Below are 20,467 nucleotides of genomic sequence, written 5' to 3'. Positions count from 1 at the left end.
TTATATACCTTATATACCTTATATACTTTATATACCTTATATACCTTATATACCTTATATACCTTATATACCTTATATACTTTATATACCTTATATACCTTATATACCCTATATACCTTATACACCTTATATACCTTATATACCTTATATACCTTATATACTTTATATACCTTATACGCCTTATATACCCTATATACCTTATACACCTTATATACCTTATATACCTTATACACCTTATATACCTTATATACCTTATACGCCTTATATAATCTATGTACCTTATATACCTTATATATATATGTATATATATAACTTATATACCTTATATACCTTATATATATATGTATATATAACTTATATACCTTATATATATATGTATATATATAACTTATATACCTTATATACCTTATATATATATATGTATATATAACTTATATACCTTATATATATATATATGTATATATATACCTTCTGATAAATCATCATCACACCCCCTCTCAGAAACAGCTGGAGGTGTTTGTTGGTCGGAGCAGAGGATGACAACACTGAGAGGGGGGGGGGGGGGGATTAATGTGTCTTTGTAGAATGCCCTGGTGAGAGGGGTGTGTGTGTGTGTGTGTGTGTGGGGGGGGGGGGGGGGGGGGGTCTGTCCTTTGTCCTCGAGGCCTGAATGGACACAAAGACGGACAATAAGGGCTCTGTGAGATCAGCAGGTCCAACAATGGAGGACGGACAGTCTGGACTTTAAGGAGCTGAAGGTGTTTCGTGTGTGTGTGTGTGTGTGTGTGTGTGTGTGTGTGTGTGTGTGTGTGTGGGTGGGTGGGTGTAGACGTACAAAATGGTGGACAGTGTTTTCAGACGGCTGCGTTGCCCCCGGTGACATCTGCCACTCTCTGCCAGAGTCATGTGACCCGGTGGGCAAATAGCACCGTGAATGGCTTTTGTTTGGGAGGTCAGCCACCGACCAATCACAGCACAGACACACACACGCACACGCACACACACACTCTAAGCAGCAACCTGCTGAATTACACTGAAAATTTAAGGTGGAATGATTCACTGAAAATTTAAGGTGGAATGATTCACTGAAAATTTAAGGTGGAATGATTCACTGAAAATTTAAGGTGGAATGATTCCTGTTTCTGAAATCAGATTTTTCTTCTTCTGGTTTTTCTTGAGTTGACTTTTCAAATTGTTTATTTTTTTTTTTGTTCATCTGTAGTTCTCTGTTGGTCAGACAGTAGTTGTGTTTTTGACATGTTGACATCTAGTATTTATTTATATATTTATATACATATATACTTATATACTTATATATACCTATACATATATACTTATATACTTATATATACCTATATTCGGTTCGGTTCTGGAAACTAAGAAACAAAATGAAATAAATAACAAATAAAAATAAAACATTCAATAATATTCAATTCTGTTCAGTTTAAGTGCAACATGAGGTGTGTTGATGCCCTCGTCCTCTGATCAGTGTTGAAAGAAAGAATCAGCCACAGAGCTTCAGCATCAGAACGGCCTGATGTCTGCAGCATGAAGACCCCATAGATGCTGCAGCATGAAGACCCCACAGATGCTGCAGCATGAAGACCCCACAGATGCTGCAGCATGAAGACCCCATAGATGCTGCAGCATGAAGACCCCATAGATGTTGCAGCATGAAGACCCCACAGATGCTGCAGCATGAAGACCCCACAGATGCTGCAGCATGAAGACCCCATAGATGCTGCAGCATGAAGACCCCACAGATGTTGCAGCATGAAGACCCCACAGATGCTGCAGCATGAAGACCCCACAGATGCTGCAGCATGAAGACCCCATAGATGTTGCAGCATGAAGACCCCATAGATGTTGCAGCATGAAGACCCCATAGATGTTGCAGCATGAAGACCCCACAGATGCTGCAGCATGAAGACCCCACAGATGCTGCAGCATGAAGACCCCATAGATGCTGCAGCATGAAGACCCCACAGATGCTGCAGCATGAAGACCCCACAGATGCTGCAGCATGAAGACCCCATAGATGCTGCAGCATGAAGACCCCATAGATGCTGCAGCATGAAGACCCCACAGATGCTGCAGCATGAAGACCCCATAGATGCTGCAGCATGAAGACCCCACAGATGCTGCAGCATGAAGACCCCATAGATGCTGCAGCATGAAGACCCCATAGATGCTGCAGCATGAAGACCCCACAGATGCTGCAGCATGAAGACCCCACAGATGCTGCAGCATGAAGACCCCATAGATGCTGCAGCAGCTTCAGCCCGGTCTGCTGCTGCACACACGCTTTCTGAAATGCCGCGATGATGCGTTGTTGTTGTTGTTGTGGTCGTCGTTGTTGTTGTTGTGGTCGTCGTTGTTGTTGTTGTGGTCGTTGTTGTTGTTGTTGTGGAGTGTCCCCCGTCACTGACAGACCAGGATGGGGTCTCTTCATGTGTGTGGACATGTCCGATGTTTTTCCGTTGTCGTGTCTTTCTCTTTAACGCCTACAGACCGTAACGGGTTGGTCCACCTCCCTCATCCGTCATCAGAAGTTACAGGAAGACAAGATGCTCCAAACCTGAGACTTGATGATGCCGGGGCTTCCTCCGCTCGCCATGACGTCACCGTTAAATGCTTCTAACCTGCTCCGTTCACTGAGCTCACTGCTGCTTCATGTCTGCTCACTGACGCTCTGCTTTGATATGTGGGGACGTGTTACTGGAAAAGGAACAGCAGCAGTACAACTTTATTACACACTATGATGATTACACTGTAAAAAATAAATAAAATAAATATTCAATTGATCCGCGGGTCACGAGTGAGTGATCCGAACCGTGAGGAGTGATGTGTGTGTGTGTGTGTGTGTATCTATGGATCAAAGTGCAGTGGAGGATGTGAACACTTCTTCAGATCAGATTATTTCAGTCAGAAGGCAAACAGCACAATGGCAGTGTGTGTGTGTGTGTGTGTGTGTGTGTGTGTGTGTGTGTGTGTGTGTGTGTGTTGTGTGTGTGTGTTGTGTGTGTGTGTGTGTGTGGCGTGGGGGGGGCGTTGTGTGGTCACATACCTTCGACCACACAACGAGCATTCACGTCTCACTTTTCAGCTCTTTCTTTGCTGCCTCTCATCACAGAGGGCATTACCCTCAATCCTGCTGGTCACACCTCTTATTAAAGCCCGGTCTGTCCCACGCCCCCCCCCCCCACACACACACACACACACACCACCCTGCTCTTGGTATTCAGCCCAGGTCAGCAGATTTTCGGCCCGGCCCCCCTTTTTAATTTGCACCTGTTGTGCAGTTGTCGGGGAGGAAACAAAGATCATATTATAGAGATATGAACGGACTAATCTCCATCCTCCTGGGAACATGAACGCCGACATGTTAACTTTTATACTTTCATTTCATGTAATGAACTGGTTTCATGGCTCTAGTGGATCCACGTGGCTCTAGTGGATCCACGTGGTTCTTAGTCTGTTAAATCCTTCACTTTGCTGACGATGAGCTTGTTTACATCAGTAATATGTTCAGACTGCTGAAGACGTTTCACTTTTCTTATTCATGTTTTGGGGATATGTTGTTTTAACTTCCTGTTGTTTTGTCTCTTTCTGAGCTCGGCTTCCTGTTTCCTCTCCCTTTACAGTCTTTATGCTAAGCTAGGCTATCTAGCTACAAATTATAGTGTTTGATCTATTCCTTTCACCAGTACCAAAGTATGTGTACAGCGTAGTAGCAGTAGTAGTAGTAGTAGTAGTAACAGTAGCAGCAGCAGTAGTATTACTAGGAGTAGTAGTAGTAGTAGTAGTAGTAGCAGCAGCAGTGGTAGTAATAATAGTAGTAGTAATAGTAACAGTAGCAGCAGTAGTAGTATTAGTTGTACAAATAGTAGTAATTAGAGTGGAAGTAGTAGTAGTAGTAGTAATAGTAGCAGCAGAGGTAGTATTACTAGTAGTAGTAGTAGTACTAGTAGGAGTAACAGTAGCAGCAGTAGTAGTAGTACTAGTAGTACTAGTAGTAGTAGGAGTGGACATAGTAGTAGTAGTAGTAGTACTAGTAGTAGTACTCTGTCCCCTGGTTGAACCAGGTTTATGTTCAGTCGTGGGACATTTACAGTCCTCAGTCCTCAGTCCTCTGGGCTCTGAGACAGAAAAAGACTCCCAGTCCAGGAATGTGCTTCCTACTCCTTCTCTTCCTCCTCCTCCCTTTCCTGATCCTCTTCCTCCTGGTCCTGGTCCAACATGGTCCTGGTCTAACATGGTCCGGTGTTTGTGTTTCAGTGTTAAACTATGAGAATGTGGAGACGGGTTCAGAGACCGACGAGGACGACAGGACTCTGGTCTCTGAGGAGAACGGCCTCGTTAACGGAGATGGAGGAGGAGGAAGAGGAGGAGAGGATGAAGAGGAGGAAGAGGAGGGTAGCCCTTTGGAGGCGTCGCCCCGGCTCGCCCACGCCCTGCTGTCCTACCGGGACCAGGAGGACTCAGAGGGTCCACAGGACCACCATCAGACCTGGAGACTCGGAGACGACCCCAACAGACACCTGAACGGCAGCGGTGAGTCAACAGAAGGCCACGTGTGTGTGTGTGTGTGTGTGTGTACCTTATATATATATATATATATATATGTGTATATATATATATATATATATTAGTTGGTTTTCTTTTATTTGAAATTAAATTAAGAAACAAGAGAAGAAGTGATTGTTCCTCCATCTTGTCTCTCGAGGAAAGAAAACACAAAAAGACTCCATTTGACTTTCTAATAAACAACAGAAGAAGAAGAGTTGAGCCCGCAGACACAGAAGAAGAAACGTGTCCCAGTGCTCCCAGCAGAGTTACTGCTTCTCCAAACTTTATCTCTATGAATGGAGGAACATACTTTGATTTGTGTATTATTATTATTGTTATGATTTGATTGGACAACATAGAATAGAGTTTAGAGAAACTAAAGACAAGCTAACAGATGCTACAGAGACAAGCTAACAGATGCTACAGAGACAAGCTAACAGATGCTACAGAGACAAGCTAACAGATGCTACAGAGAAGTGGAGACACGCTGCAGGTTGGTGTTGTGAAGATGTCGGTCTGACGAACGTTCTCAAGAAGAGATAGAACTGCTGCTGTGTGAAGAGAATCCTGCTGTTAACAACAACCGGATGAGTTTAACGTGTTTACACCAAATGTTGTTGACCTTTAGTTCATAGAGCAGCACTTTAACATAAAAGAGTGAACACACTACTTTAGATTCATTATGAACTTTAACATAACAATGAGATTAATCACGATTAAAAATGGTAATCGTTGCCCAGCACTAATAAATATGTTTTCATTTAACAAGACGATAGAAAGACGATTATGAAGCTGTCGGTCCAGAAGGAAACAGAACAGGTGAGATCAACATCATATATATACATACTATATATATATATATATATATATATATATATATATATATATATATATTATATATATATTATATATATTATGTATATAATTACACACACCGTGTACTCGTGTTACATGATGTCAGCTCTGCTGCTCCTCTCTGTTTTGTACATTTCTATACTGATGATGAAGTGTTCTGTGTTCAGTCTCTGAACTCGACGACTTCTTCCTGAAACGTAAACATGAGGACGGAGACGGTCACCCGGCAACCATCGCCGAGTACCTGCAGCGCAGCGACACCGCCATCATTTACCCAGAGCCCCGGAGGAGGTGACGCGACTGGGAACCCCCGAAGCCGTCGGTCAGGATGAGAGCGAGCACGGTGAGACGAGTCAATATATATATATGTATACATATATGTATGTCATATGACATATATATATACATATATATATATATATATAGCAGTGGTGGGCCGTCAGGGCCTGCAAAGCCTTCTCTGCTGGCCTAAACAGAATCACAAAGTTATAGCTATTTTATAATTGAATAATTTTTCAGAAATTCACTACATGTGTAAATAAATATGTGTCTCATTATCTTATGTTCTCATTGCACAGCTACTGTGCTCCTCAGCTGCTCTGCTTCAGTGCAGCTTGTTTTAAGTAGAGCTTTGATCCAATCAGAGTTCACCTCTGTGTCTCTAGGTAGAAGAGAGGCCCCAGGCCTGCAGACTCACCAGTGAATCCATGTGCAGGTTAAGTGAATGGGGACAATGTTGTTGATTGTCATAGTGTTCAACCAATCAGATCTTTAGTTTGACATGTTGGGCGTATTCTTTGACGTGTCAGAGCTGCTAGCTGGCCTACAGCTACGTCAGTATTAACATGCGGCGTGATTGGTCAGTGGGCTAGCGTGAGTGGGACAGCGTCGGAGAAGCGTTGCACATGTTATGGCCAAGAATGCGTTTTATTTGCAACTGAGCGTCTTGGTGTTTGGAGCTACGCTACGCTAACCTGAGGTGGCTAACCAAGGCAGCAACACGACACCATAGCACGACAGGACACTTGTAAGCTACGATGCTTTTAAAAACTTTAGCTGAGACCCGAGTGGATCTACAACTCAGCGAACACATTCGCTGGAGGACCTCTGGCTGGAACAGAACCGCACCGATGTTCTGAACAACCGCGGTATTGAACTCTTTGTTAACAAAGAAAGGAGGATGGACTTGTCTTTAAATAGTGAACAGCAGCTGTGGTAAGTGAAGTGCTTTGTTGTTACATAGTAGCGTTACTACTGTGGTCATTTGTCTCTGGTGTCGTTTTGATGATACGGTTGATGTTGTTCCTCTGGAATAATATTACTCGTGCTCTTCAGTGTTTGGATGAATACGTGTTGTAGCGCTGCAGTGTTGCTGGATTGATTTGTTGCTTTTGTTGTCCATATAAATATATGTGACTGGTTCTTGTGACTTTGTTCTTGTCATTGTGTTAATTACATTGATTTTGACTCTATGCATTGTCCGTTAATGACGAAGCATCACGTCATGCACATATTCATGTATCTGCTTTCTTTTACAAAGCAAGAATTATGGTCTGGAGAAAACGCTGCGGGGAGAGTGTAGCTTGTGTCTGCTGTTGTTTTTCTGCTAAGCTAGTTTAGCTCGCCTCCCACAGTACAATGTTGTTCTTCCGTGGTGGGCGTCAGGCAGCAGGTTGTCTGTGACGTTGGGTTGCCAGGTTGAGCACAGTGGCTCCACCGAGAAAACATTATATTTCCCACAATTTAAGCTTCTGCATTTTCCAAACACACTAGTATTATTCAAACGTATTGTTCGTGTGTAAGCCTCGTACCGAACGGTTTAATATGAATACGTGTGTTGTTACACCCTAGAAATAAATAATAACCGTAGCTGTGGCTCATCATGAGGTTATTTGGAGGTAGTTCAACTGTAGAAGGACAGCACTGAAGGCCCAGGTATAAAACATATATTATATTATATATATATATATATATTAGTGCTGGGCAAGTTAACGCGTTATTATCGCATTAACGCATTAACTTTAACGCCAACAATTATTTTATCGCGCGCTAACGTATTTTTTTATTTTGAAAGTCGTTGCTCACTGGCAGCAGTGGAGGAAGTCTTCAGACTACGTTGATGCAGCGCGTGGGAGAAGTTTAGAGAAACTAAAGCAACACAAGCTAACAGATGCTACAGAGACAAGCTAACAGATGCTACAGAGACAAGCTAACAGATGCTACAGAGACAAGCTAACAGATGCTACAGAGACAAGCTAACAGATGCTACAGAGACAAGCTAACAGATGCTACAGAGACAAGATAACAGATGCTACAGAGAAGTGGAGACACGCTGCAGGTTGGTGTTGTGAAGATGTCGGTCTGAGGAACGTTCTCAAGAAGAGATAGAACTGCTGCTGTGTGAAGAGAATCCTGCTGTTAACAACAACCGGATGAGTTTAACGTGTTTACACCAAATGTTGTTGACCTTTAGTTCATAGAGCAGCACTTTAACATAAAAGAGTGAACACACTACTTTAGATTCATTATGAACTTTAACATAACAATGAGATTAATCGCAAAAAATCCATGCGATTAATCGCGATTAAAAATGGTAATCGTTGCCCAGCACTAGTATATATATATATATATATATATATAGTATATATATATATATATATATATACTATATATATATATATTATAAGGACAGGCCCCCTGACCTCTGACCTCTCCCCGTCTCTCTGCAGACCTGCTGTCCGGCTCACCTGACGACTTCTCTCAGCTGCTCACCTGTCCGTACTGCGACCGCGGCTACAAGCGCCTCACGTCTCTGAAGGAACACATCAAATACCGGCACGAGAAGAACGAGGAGAGCTTCAGCTGTCCGCTGTGTGCCGACGCCTTCGTCCACCGGGCCCAGCTGGAGCGTCACATGACCACACACAAAGCTGTGACAGAGCAGGTAAAACACAGCTGTACACATCAGGAAACTTCATTTCTTCTTTAATACAACGTGTCCGTTCATCTAGTGAGCAGCTGTGTTTAATCAGCTGTTACTGCAACTGAAAGTGGAATAAAGACTTCTATGTTATTGAAATTCTCTTCATCGTGTAAACACAGTTCAGGGTGTTAAACAGTGAAATACTAATCTAATAATAAGTTAAAGACTGTTCGCTGCTCCTCATCATCCACAACTCACTTTAGAGTCTCAATCATTCAAATCTCTAATTCCACTGATCGTAATGAGATAAAGAGTTAACCCCCCCCCCCCCCCCCCCCCCGCTGCTTTAAATAATCATAATCCTTAGATGACTTTAAGAGCTTGTTTATTTGTGTCCGTCCTCTGAGTTAAACTGTTAAAGAGAGACTGTTCCAACCATCACATTCACGATGTCACAGCTGTTGATTGATTCACAACAACTTATTTTTACTATTTTATGATTCATTTATTATTAACATTATTACAAAGAGTTCAATACCGCGGTTGTTCAGAACATCGGTGCGGTTCTGCTCCTGCGATGGTGTCGTGTTGCTGCCTTGGTTAGCCACCTCAGGTTAGCGTAGCGTAGCTCCAAACACCAAGACGCTCAGTTGCAAATAAAACGCATTCTTGGCCATAACATGTGCAACGCTTCTCCGACGCTGTCAGCCAGAAATACCGTTCGTACAAATCCTCTTCCTGGCTGGGTCAGGGCTGCAGCTGTGGGGTTGACCGACCCTTTGATACGATGTCCAGTTTCTCTGGAAATCTGTTTCTCCTCCTTCAGCCATTGAGTGTTAAAAAAAAGACCAAGCAAAACGCTAAAAATGTCATGTCAATGTCATAATTTCTTACATATCTTTCAACTATAACTCTTACTACTACTAAGCTCTGCTAGCTAGCTTCAGCGTCACAACAGTCACGCTAGCCCACTGACCAATCACGCCACACGTATTGCTGAGCCAGCCGCACATTAAGCTGAGCTGCACGTTAATGCTGACGTACTTGTAGACTACCTGAGTACCACTGACACGTCAAAGAATACGCCCACCATGTCAAACTAAAGATCTGGTTGGTTGAACACTATGACGATCAACAACATCGTCCCCATTCACTTAACCTGCACATGGATTCACTGGTGAGTCTGCAGGCCTGGGGCCTCTCTTCTACCTAGAGACACAGAGGTGAACTCTGATTGGATAAAAGCTTTACTTAAAACAAGCTGCACTGAAGCAGAGCAGCTGAGGAGCACAGTAGCTGTGCAATGAGAACATAAGATAATGGAACAATTATTAGAATACATGTAGTTTATTTAAGTACAGAATATATAGTGCAGGTATAACTATAAGTACAGAATATATAATGAAGTATATATATAATAGTTGTGTAATCCCAACCTGAACAAAATAGTGGTAAATAAATACATATTACTGTTACATTATAAAGATCTCTCTTTGTTTCAGTTTTCATCATCACAACATTTTTAAACACGTTATATATGTATATATATTTTATATTATATATTTTTGCGATTGTGACATTTGGAACCTTTTAATCCAGTAAAATAAAAAGGTACGAGTCTTCAGAGTCCCCCCCCCCTCAGTATTAACTTTTCACTCTACACTCTGGTGGTGGTGGTGGTGGGGGGGGGGGGGGGGGGTTCTCCCCCTGGCTGTGTTTGTTTATCTCTCCATTTGCATTTCAAATGTGGGGAATGCAGCGACATGACAAACTGTTACCTCTGAACAGAGTCGCCCACACGCTTTCTCAGAATGTGTTGCAGATAGAAAGCAGTGGAAGGATCTTTGAGTCGTATCAGATCTGCTTCACTAAATACTTCTGTTCCCCTGTAATCTGCTTCCCTCTCTGCTCAGCGACTCCCACTCGTCCTCCATCACAACATATCTCTGCTTTTGTTTTTCTGTCTGCAGCCGCCGCTGCTGAGCGACGCAGCTGGAAACCGCAAGTTCAAATGCAGCGAGTGTGGAAAAGCCTTCAAGTACAAACACCACCTGAAGGAGCATCTTCGTATTCACAGCGGTGAGTCGTCCTTCCTCCAAACATCGATAATCTGCTGCTGAATGACTCATCACCTGTTTCATATCAGAGCGCTTCATCACAGCTCAACACAAAGTACTTCTCTTTGAATAAAAACAGTAATCCTGTTCATGAACGGTTCATCTTTACACTGTTATGTCCAATCATGTTTCAAGAACAACTGACAGAACTGTAAAATAACAACATACAGGAAAAGTTCACTATAGTATAGTCATAATACTTATGGTGGACAGACAGACAGACTCACATTAGCATCCGTAGCGGTGCTGCTAACGTTATCCCCACCAAGCTCACACTAAATGTAATGAACTGTAATTAAATAAAGCCGACCCATTGAAGTCGATCCTGACTTTTTATTCACCATTTTTATCTACCAAATCAAAAGTAGTAAACTGTCTGATCAGAGATCACAAATTTGATCCTAAATTATAAAACTGTATTATTAGAAGCTAAGTCTAAATATTCTGTGTTGTGTTGCAGGTGAGAAGCCGTACGAGTGCTCCAACTGTAAGAAGCGGTTCTCCCACTCCGGCTCCTACAGCTCCCACATCAGCAGCAAGAAATGCATCGGCTTGATTGCCGTCAACGGACGAGTGCGCAACGGAAACAAGCCCGTCTCCTCCCCCAACTCCACAACCTCATCGCCTGGAAGCCCCGCCCTCGCACAGCTCCGCCACAAACTGGAAAACGGGCGCCCGCTCGGTCCTCTGGACCAACAGAGTCAGCTCGACGTCAAAGCCGAGCCGATGGACTTCAACGAGTACCGGCTGCTGATGGCCTCTCAGCACGGTTTTGGGGGTTCGGGGGTTTACCTGAACAGTCGTGGTGGAAGCCCCCTGGGCATCCACAGCTCCTCCCAGAGCCCCCTTCAACACCTTGGAGGCTTGGGGCTGGACCTCCCCCTGCTGGGGTTCTCGGGTTCTTTCGGGAACAACCTGAACGAGGTGCAGAGGGTGCTTCAGATTGTGGATAATACAGTGTGCAGGCAGAAGATGGATGGGAACCCAGAGGAGATCTCCAAGCTCAGGGCCTACATGAAGGAGCTGGGGGCCCAGATGGAGGAGCAGAGGCTGGCCCAGGCCGGTTTCCAGGTGGTGGGCCACGGCAGCCCCACTAAGAGCATCATCGACTACACGCTGGAGAAGGTCAACGAGGCCAAGAGTCTGATCGACGACTCCAAGAGGCAAGTGGACATCAAGAAGGAGAAGCCAAACCACTCAACTGATCTCAGCGGTGAGGAGAAGTCTCACGATGGCCAGAACCAGTTCCTGCCGTTCTCCTGCCAGTACTGCAAGGAGACCTTCACCGGGCCGATCCCGCTGCATCAACACGAGCGCTACCTGTGCAAAATGAATGAGGAGATCAAAGCAGTCCTGCAGCCGACGGACAGCAGTCCTGCCGGACGCAGGGGGACGATACCCAAGAAGCCGTCCACCAACGAGCAGGCCACCAGCCCCATCAACCCCTTTAAGGACCACGTGTCGGTGCTCAAGGCCTACTTTGCCATGAACACTGAGCCCAACTCAGAGGAACTGCTCAAGATTTCAATTGCCGTCGGCCTTCCTCAAGAGTTCGTCAAGGAGTGGTTCTCCCAGTGGAAGAGCCAGAACTACCACGGAGGCGGTCTGAGGAAGAAGTCGCCCCCTCCTGACCGCGGCAGGCTGGATGTCAACCACAGCTTTAGCCGAACGCTAATGTCCCTCCCGACCGTAGATTTACACCGAGGCTTCACTAACGGTGACGCCTCCCACAGACTCACAAAGGCCAACAAGTTTACAGGCAACCGGCACACAACAGAGGACAAACCACTAGACCCCTTAGACCACTTAAGGAGCAACACTCCGTCACCCCTCAACCTTTCCTCTACTTCCTCCAAAAACTCTAGCTGTTACACTCCAAACAGCCTGGCTTCTGAGGAGGCCCACAGGGATACACCACTGGATCTGTCGCTGCCCAAACACATGGCCCAGATTCTCATGTCTGTGAGGGAGAAGCAACCCAGGTCCAACGGTTTCCTCATCAAGCGCAATGGCGAGGTGCTAGGACAAGAACAGGTGTCCAGGCCCATGGATCTGGTCAACATCAAGAAAGAAGTCCTGTACTCTGATGGTGGAGGGAACTCCATCCACCAGCTGGAGAAAAGCACCAGTCCCATCTTTGGAATGAATCCCTTTGGTCCCGTCTACACCTCTCTGCCGCCTCACGGAGCGTTTCCTCCACCCACCTTCATGTCTCCTGGACAGGCCACCATGCCGGGCCTCAGGCCCTACCCGGGCCTCGACCCCATGAGCTTCCACATGGCCTACACCTACGCCAACGAGGCCGCCACGTTTGCTGAAATGCAGCAGAAGAGGAAGTACCAACGGAAACCAGGTTTCCAGGTAAAGACAGTGAACAAATGTATATATTGTTCGTGATGCTAAATGATCAAACAGGACATTTGTCAAAGTGGTCCAAAGTTAGCTTCTATGGGTGTTTCCTGCTCTTCAGACCTCTCTGGGTAAAGGTTCAGGTTAGATCAGGGTCCCACCAGGTGCCATCAGTGAAACAATCTCACCACACTAAAGAGGTTCCGGAGCTTTGAATGGAATCACATTGTATCAACAGATGGAGTCGCCCAGTTGTCGATGAATTGTAGATTTTAGAGCTTTACCTCTTCGGCCACGGTGACCTCGTCAACTTCTGTTTTCAACTTTCAACCTTTAAACGGCTAGAAGTCAGAAAGTGCTGAGAGGAATCATCATGAGGAAGAAGAGAGGCTGATCGAGTCAGAGATTGTGTTGTTAAAGTAAACAAGTTTAATGTTGTAGTTCTGGTTATGAGAGTTCCTTCCTTCTTGGTTCTCCAACAAGTTGTTCTCATGAAGAATTACTTTCTGTCTTTATCTGTAAAAACAATCCCAACTCTTTATTCACCTCCTGGTCCCATATGTCCTGGTTTTTTAAGTGTCCCCTGGATGAAGGGGACTTACCCAGGTTGGGCCGTTAAGCTCTGTCCAGACTTGGGATCATGGAGGCTGTGGGGGGCTGTGGGGGGGTCTGGTCTGGACCAGAAGGTGTCTCTGAGGCCGACAGGTGCGGGATTACCAGACGTACTGAAGCTTGTCTCTGTGCCTCAGGGGGAGCTGCCGGACGGGACGGCGGACTATCTGTCGGGCCTGGACGACCTGACAGACAGCGACTCGCTTCTGTCCAGGAAGAAGATGAAGAAGACTGAAAGTGGTATGTACGCGTGTGACTTGTGCGACAAAACATTCCAGAAGACCAGTTCCCTCCTAAGACACAAATATGAGCACACAGGTATATATAACGTTTGGACACTTCTTTCTTTGACCCCCCCGATGCTTCTGTGCCCTCTCCCTCCTTTTCTTTGGTTTCATTCGCTCACTTAGATCCTTTAGTTCTGTTCCTCTGAACCTTTAACATGCTCCTTCCTTTACAGCTGAGGAGATCATTACATCAACATGCAGCATCTCATTCATACTGTGATGTGTGTGTGTGTTTGTGTGTGTGTGTGTTTGTGTGTGTGTGGTTGTGCTCTGAAGATCAAAAGGAAATATTACAGCAGAGAGATGGTCCATTTTTACACATTTCAACTGGAAACAAACAGCTTTTGTGGTATGAATAGAATCAGAAAGCATCTCACAGGTGAACTAGTAGTACTACTAGTAGTAGTACTATTACTAGTAGTACTACTACTCACTGTCTCTTTACTGTTGAACCATGAGTAGATGAACGTTCACACAGTCAATGTCTCAACACAAATCAACCTCAACCTTCTTTAAAACCTGAAATCTGTGTTTGGTTCACATCAGAAACATCCGACCGTCCTTTAAAACGTGAACGCAGGACGACGTGTTCCAGAGAAGTCATCAAACCACAACGGTTCATCTCAGATTCTTCATTTGTTTGGTCCACATGTTAAAAAGTCACATTGATTTGTGGTTTGGAGTCAGTGTTCAGGCATCACATGCAACATGTTGAGGTTAAACATGAGGAACATGTTTTAAAAGCAGTCAAATCATTTTCTACTGATGCAGTAAAATGTGTGTTTGGTACAAAGCTCGTACTCATGGACAGCATCTCCAGATGAACTTCTTTTTGTTGTGTTTTTCTCTTCTGATCCGTCCAAGAAACCAAACTTTGTGATGCGTTGAGACACAAATCCTCTTTAGAAGCAGAAGTCGTCACATGTCTGCGTACCTGTTCTACCTTCGTCTCTTTCACTCCGTTGCATCATCATCCCTCGTTCACGGCCGCCCCCCCGACACTTAGAGCAAGAATCTGCCGTCTCGGTTATTTTTGCCGCGTGTGTGTATTTCTGTGTGTGTGTGTGTGTGTGTGTGTGTGTGTGTGTGTGTGTGTGTGTTACAGTAAACTATGCCAGCGATGGATGTTTCAGACGTTCCAGGTCTATTTGTGGCTACGATCTGCCTGCATGTGTGTTTGTGAGGGGCTGTGCTTGTACATGCATGCTTTGTGTGTGTGTGTGTGTGTCTGTGTGTGTGTGTGAGTGTGTGTTGGCTCTGTCAGGGTGAAGCTGTGTTTTGGTGTGTGTGCGTGGGACGTGTCGGTTGGCAGCAGCCTAAAGCATCAGATGGAAGAAATTATCACTCGTACGGAAGTCGTAGTAAATCCAGAAGTGTGTGTGTGTGTGTGTGTGTGTGTGCGTGTGCGTGATGGGGGGGGGGTTACAGCTGTGAAGGATTCCTGCTCCTCTTCAGGTTTATTGATATCTTTGTTGGGTAACACTTTATAATAACTACACTATGAAGCATTAGTTAAGTGTGAGTAAACACTTAATTCATCCTTTATAAAGCATTGTTCCTACATTAACACTCATTAGTATGCGATTCATTTTCTTCATTAATAAGCTCGTCTATTATGTGTTTCATGATTGTGTTTTCATACTCTATAAATGAAGTATTATATATATTACAAACCAATTATTAAGGAGTTGTAGATGATTAATACGATCATTTATAAAGTGTAAGTAAATGACTAAGAACGTATTTAGATGTACATTATTCATCCATTTATACATAAACACAGCACAGAAAGCTCAGACATTAGTGTTTGGTAGATTATTTCTCTGTTGTAACGATGATTCTTGGCAATAAATCTCAAACCGTTGAAAGCCTGTTTAGTTCCCTTTAAACGGCCTCATGTGTGAGGAACATGCATGTGTGAGGAACATGCATTTGTGAGGAACATGCATTTGTGAGAACATGCATGTGTGGGAACATGCATGTGTGAGGAACATGGATTTGTGAGGAACATGCATTTGTGAGAACATGCATGTGTGAGAACATGCATGTGTGGGAACATGCATGTGTGAGGAACATGCATGTGTAAGGAACATGGATTTGTGAGGAACATGCATTTGTGAGAACATGCATGTGTGAGAACATGCATGTGTGGGAACATGCATGTGTGAGGAACATGGATTTGTGAGGAACATGCATTTGTGAGAACATGCATGTGTGAGAACATGCATGTGTGAGAACATGCATGTGTGAGAACATGCATTTGTGAGGAACATGCATTTGTGAGGAACATGCATGTGTGAGAACATGCATGTGTGAGGAACATGCATGTGTGAGGAACATGCATGTGTGAGGAACATGGATTTGTGAGGAACATGCATTTGTGAGAACATGCATGTGTGAGAACATGCATTTGTGAGGAACATGCATTTGTGAGGAACATGCATGTGTGAGAACATGCATGTGTGGGAACATGCATTTGTGAGGAACATGCATTTGTGAGGAACATGCATTTGTGAGGAACATGCATTTGTGAGGAACATGCATGTGTGGAACATGCATGTGTGGGAACATGCATTTGTGATGAACATGCATTTGTGAGGAACATGCATTTGTGAGGAACATGCATGTGTGGAACATGCATGTGTGGGAACATGCATTTGTGAGGAACATGCATTTGTGAGGAACATGGATTTGTGAGGAACATGCATGTGTGGAACATGCATGTGTGGGAACATGCATTTGTGAGGAACATGCATTTGTGGGAACATGCATTTGTGAGGAACATGCATTTGTGAGGAACATGCATTTGTGAGGAACATGCATGTGTGGGAACATGCATTTGTGAGGAACATGCATTTGTGAGGAACATGCATGTGTGAGGAACATGCATGTGTGGGAACATGCATTTGTGAGGAACATGCATTTGTGAGGAACATGCATGTGTGAGAACATGCATGTGTGGGAACATGCATTTGTGAGGAACATGCATTTGTGAGGAACATGCATTTGTGAGGAACATGCATGTGTGGAACATGCATGTGTGGGAACATGCATTTGTGATGAACATGCATTTGTGAGGAACATGCATTTGTGAGGAACATGCATGTGTGGAACATGCATGTGTGGGAACATGCATTTGTGAGGAACATGCATTTGTGAGGAACATGGATTTGTGAGGAACATGCATTTGTGAGGAACATGCATTTGTGGGAACATGCATTTGTGAGGAACATGCATTTGTGAGGAACATGCATTTGTGAGGAACATGCATGTGTGGGAACATGCATTTGTGAGGAACATGCATGTGTGGGAACATGCATTTGTGAGGAACATGCATTTGTGAGGAACATGCATGTGTGAGGAACATGCATGTGTGGGAACATGCATTTGTGAGGAACATGCATTTGTGAGGAACATGCATTTGTGAGGAACATGCATTTGTGAGGAACATGCATTTGTGAGGAACATGCATGTGTGGGAACATGCATTTGTGAGGAACATGCATTTGTGAGGAACATGCATGTGTGGGAACATGCATTTGTGAGGAACATGCATGTGTGGGAACATGCATTTGTGAGGAACATGCATGTGTGAGGAACATGCATGTGTGGGAACATGCATTTGTGAGGAACATGCATTTGTGAGGAACATGCATTTGTGAGGAACATGCATTTGTGAGGAGCATGCATTTGTGAGGAACATGCATGTGTGGGAACATGCATTTGTGAGGAACATGCATTTGTGAGGAACATGCATGTGTGAGGAACATGCATGTGTGGGAACATGCATTTGTGAGGAACATGCAGTTGTGAGGAACATGCATTTGTGAGGAACATGCATGAGTGAGGAACATGCATGAGTGGGATGAGCAGCACAGCTGAGTTTGAGGGTTGCACTCATGAAAAATGTGCCAAATCTTCTCTGCCAATGGCAAACAGCTGATTCTGCTGTTGACTCTTGTTTGGTGGATTGGATGATTGAAGTCTATCAATAACAAGGAAGAAATAAGACATATTGGCAATTTATTCATTGATTCATTTAACAAACAGTCAGGAGCCTCAATACTCAGCTGTGCTGCTCATCCCACTCATGCATGTTCCTCACTCATGCATGTTCCTCACTCATGCATGTTCCTCACTCATGCATGTTCCTCACTCATGCATGTTCCTCACACATGCATGTTCCTCACTCTGGCATGTTCCTCACTCATACATGTTCCTCACACATGCATGTTCCTCACTCTGGCATGTTCCTCACTCATGCATGTTCTTCACTCATGCATGTTCCTCACTCATGCATGTTCCTCACTCATGAGGCCGTTTAAAGGGAACTAAACAGGCTTTCAACGGTTTGAGATTTATTACCAAGAATCATCGTTACAACAGAGAAATAATCTACCAAACACACGTAACTAATGCTTCATAGTGTAGTTATTATAAAGTGTTACCCTTTGTTGTTCTGGAGGTAAATGTTGTTTGTTTTATTCAAATCTGTGATTATGACTGTTAATCCCTGATCTATATTTGATCTGGAAATGTTGTCATTTTTTTCCTTTGCTGTCTTTTAATAATAACGCTGATGAACCACATCTCACAATTATTAATAGTTATCGTCTGACTGTAACTCATGAGACACAAACCTGAAAGAAAATGATTCAAGAAATCCAGAATTTAAATTCTACGGATTAATTTATTTACAAACCAAAATATTCACTTTACTGTCACCGGAAAATAAGCAAGGTTGTAAATATTCATGTTAGAGGAGATAAATGTGCATTTTAGGTTGTCTTCTTCTGTCCTCTGTGTCTGTAGACGTTGGTCCTCCAGCGTCCTCACTCTTCTTCTGTCCTCTGTGTCTGTAGACGTTGGTCCTCCAGCGTCCTCACTCTTCTTCTGCTCTTGTGTCTCTGCAGGGAAGCGTCCTCACCAGTGTCAGATCTGTAAGAAGGCCTTCAAACACAAACACCATCTCATCGAACACTCGCGTCTTCACTCCGGAGAGAAACCATATCAGTGCGACAAGTGCGGCAAACGCTTCTCCCACTCAGGTTCGTACTCGCAGCACATGAACCACCGGTACTCGTACTGCAAGAGGGAGGCCGAGGAGAGGGAGGCGGCCGAGAGGGAGGCTAGGGACAAGGGGGGAGGAGGTGAGGAACCCACCGAGCTGCTCATGAGGAGGGCCTACCTTCAGGGGCTCGGACCCATTGGATACTCGGACCCAGAGGACCAGCGGGAGGACGGGGGTACGATCCTGAGGGACGGAGGACGGGAGGAGATGGAAGATGACAAGACGTACGAGGAGCTGACAGACAGACAGGAGGAGAGTTTCAGGGAAGGAGAGGAGGTAGAGGAGGAGGAGGAAGGAGACAGCAGGAGCCAGAAGGACTCGACAAGGGACGACAAGGACAAGGACAAGGACACGATGCAGCTGATGGACGAGAGCTCACGAGAAAGGAAGACGGACGGGAAGTCAGACCACGAGGACTGAGAGACAAAGACGCTTCCGAACATTCGTCATGTTGCTTCGGTTTGTTTCTCAGAGAACAGCTTTTATTTTGAGGGACTGAAAACAAATGATTTGGGTTTATTTAAACGAGTTCCCAGTCCTGTTTCCTGTCAGGACTTTATGAGTCCAATATGTCCACATTCAGCTTAGCAATGTCTCCTACAACGTGTCCAATCTTAAGAATGTCTCCTACAACATGTCCAATCTTAAGAATGTCTCCTACAACGTCTCCTAGTTTAACAATGTCTCCTACAACGTGTCCAATCTTATGAACCTGAAAGCTAAAAGCAGATTTTTACCGTTAGCTAACATGTTAGACAGCCTGCAGCTAATGCTAACGTTTATTAGCAATGCAACTCACTTTAGTGACAACTATAGATGTAAAATCATGTAAAATACATTCAGGTTTCTAGCTGCTAGTTGTTGATCAGATGCTAACCACGCTGCTAACTGTGCTAGTATGTTCCTGGCTAACAAGTTAGCGGTTAGCTCTCCAGCTACAGCGGTTGATGAGCTAGCCATATAATTAGCAAAGACACGCAGATTAATTACGATGCTGCACCTTTAAAAGGTTTATTCAGAAATACAAAAATGTCAAATGTGAAACGACTTTGATTCTTATTTATTTCTAAATTACGGTTGTTTTTCAAATAAAAGAGATTTATGGTTCTGCAGATGTTTGGTACAAAGTTCAGGTATTAGTTCAGAAATATGAGTTTAATTAATAAAATATCAACGACTCGTTCTCTGAAGCTCAAATCATTTGTGTTCAGTTCTCAACCGAAGAACCTGATGACGTCATGAAGCTGGTGGGATTGTTTTAAAAAAACAAACACATTATGCAAAAAAATGAAGGATGAAATAAAAGAAGTAATAATGATGATGATCATTATAATGAAGCTGTTTTTAATGTACAGTATTATAAAGGCCTAAAAGCTGTGTGGTGCTATGATGTTCTTAACTTCCTGTGTCTCGTTGTGTTCGAATCCCCGTTCAGGAAATTGCACTTCTCGACTCCTCGAATCACTACAAAATAAAAAAAAGGAATTTAAAAACAAAAGAGGGAAAAAAAGCCTCGAACACGCGGTCACTTCCTGTCAGTGTAATTGTTGTTATTGTCTTTTTTACTGTGACATTTTTATTTTGATCCTTTTATTTTATTTTTGCCAACTAACCACACGACTTTGGGCCGCATTTCTTTTTTTCTTTATGTGAAGGAACATTTAAACCTGTGTGATTTTCAAAAT

General features: G+C 44.0%; 1 protein-coding gene across 1 annotated transcript in view; it reads left to right on the top strand.

The window, feature by feature from the left end:
* Window positions 1-20,467, top strand: part of zeb2a (zinc finger E-box binding homeobox 2a) — a gene marked incomplete at its 5' end in the record, with an annotated part of 52,444 nt that overhangs the window by 31,137 nt on the left and 840 nt on the right. The window contains 9 exon segments of the mRNA XM_079170334.1: window positions 4,279-4,574; window positions 5,346-5,388; window positions 5,592-5,702; window positions 5,705-5,767; window positions 8,154-8,368; window positions 10,318-10,426; window positions 10,925-12,825; window positions 13,563-13,743; window positions 18,625-20,467. The exon segment at window positions 18,625-20,467 is cut by the window's right edge and continues 840 nt beyond it. Coding sequence (XP_079026460.1) covers window positions 4,279-4,574; window positions 5,346-5,388; window positions 5,592-5,702; window positions 5,705-5,767; window positions 8,154-8,368; window positions 10,318-10,426; window positions 10,925-12,825; window positions 13,563-13,743; window positions 18,625-19,202 — 3,497 coding nt within the window. The 3' untranslated portion in view covers window positions 19,203-20,467.

The sequence above is a fragment of the Pholis gunnellus genome (assembly GCF_910591455.1).
Source record: "Pholis gunnellus genome assembly, chromosome: 12".
Taxonomy (NCBI): domain Eukaryota; kingdom Metazoa; phylum Chordata; class Actinopteri; order Perciformes; family Pholidae; genus Pholis; species Pholis gunnellus.
This window is presented reverse-complemented; position numbering and strand designations above follow the sequence as displayed.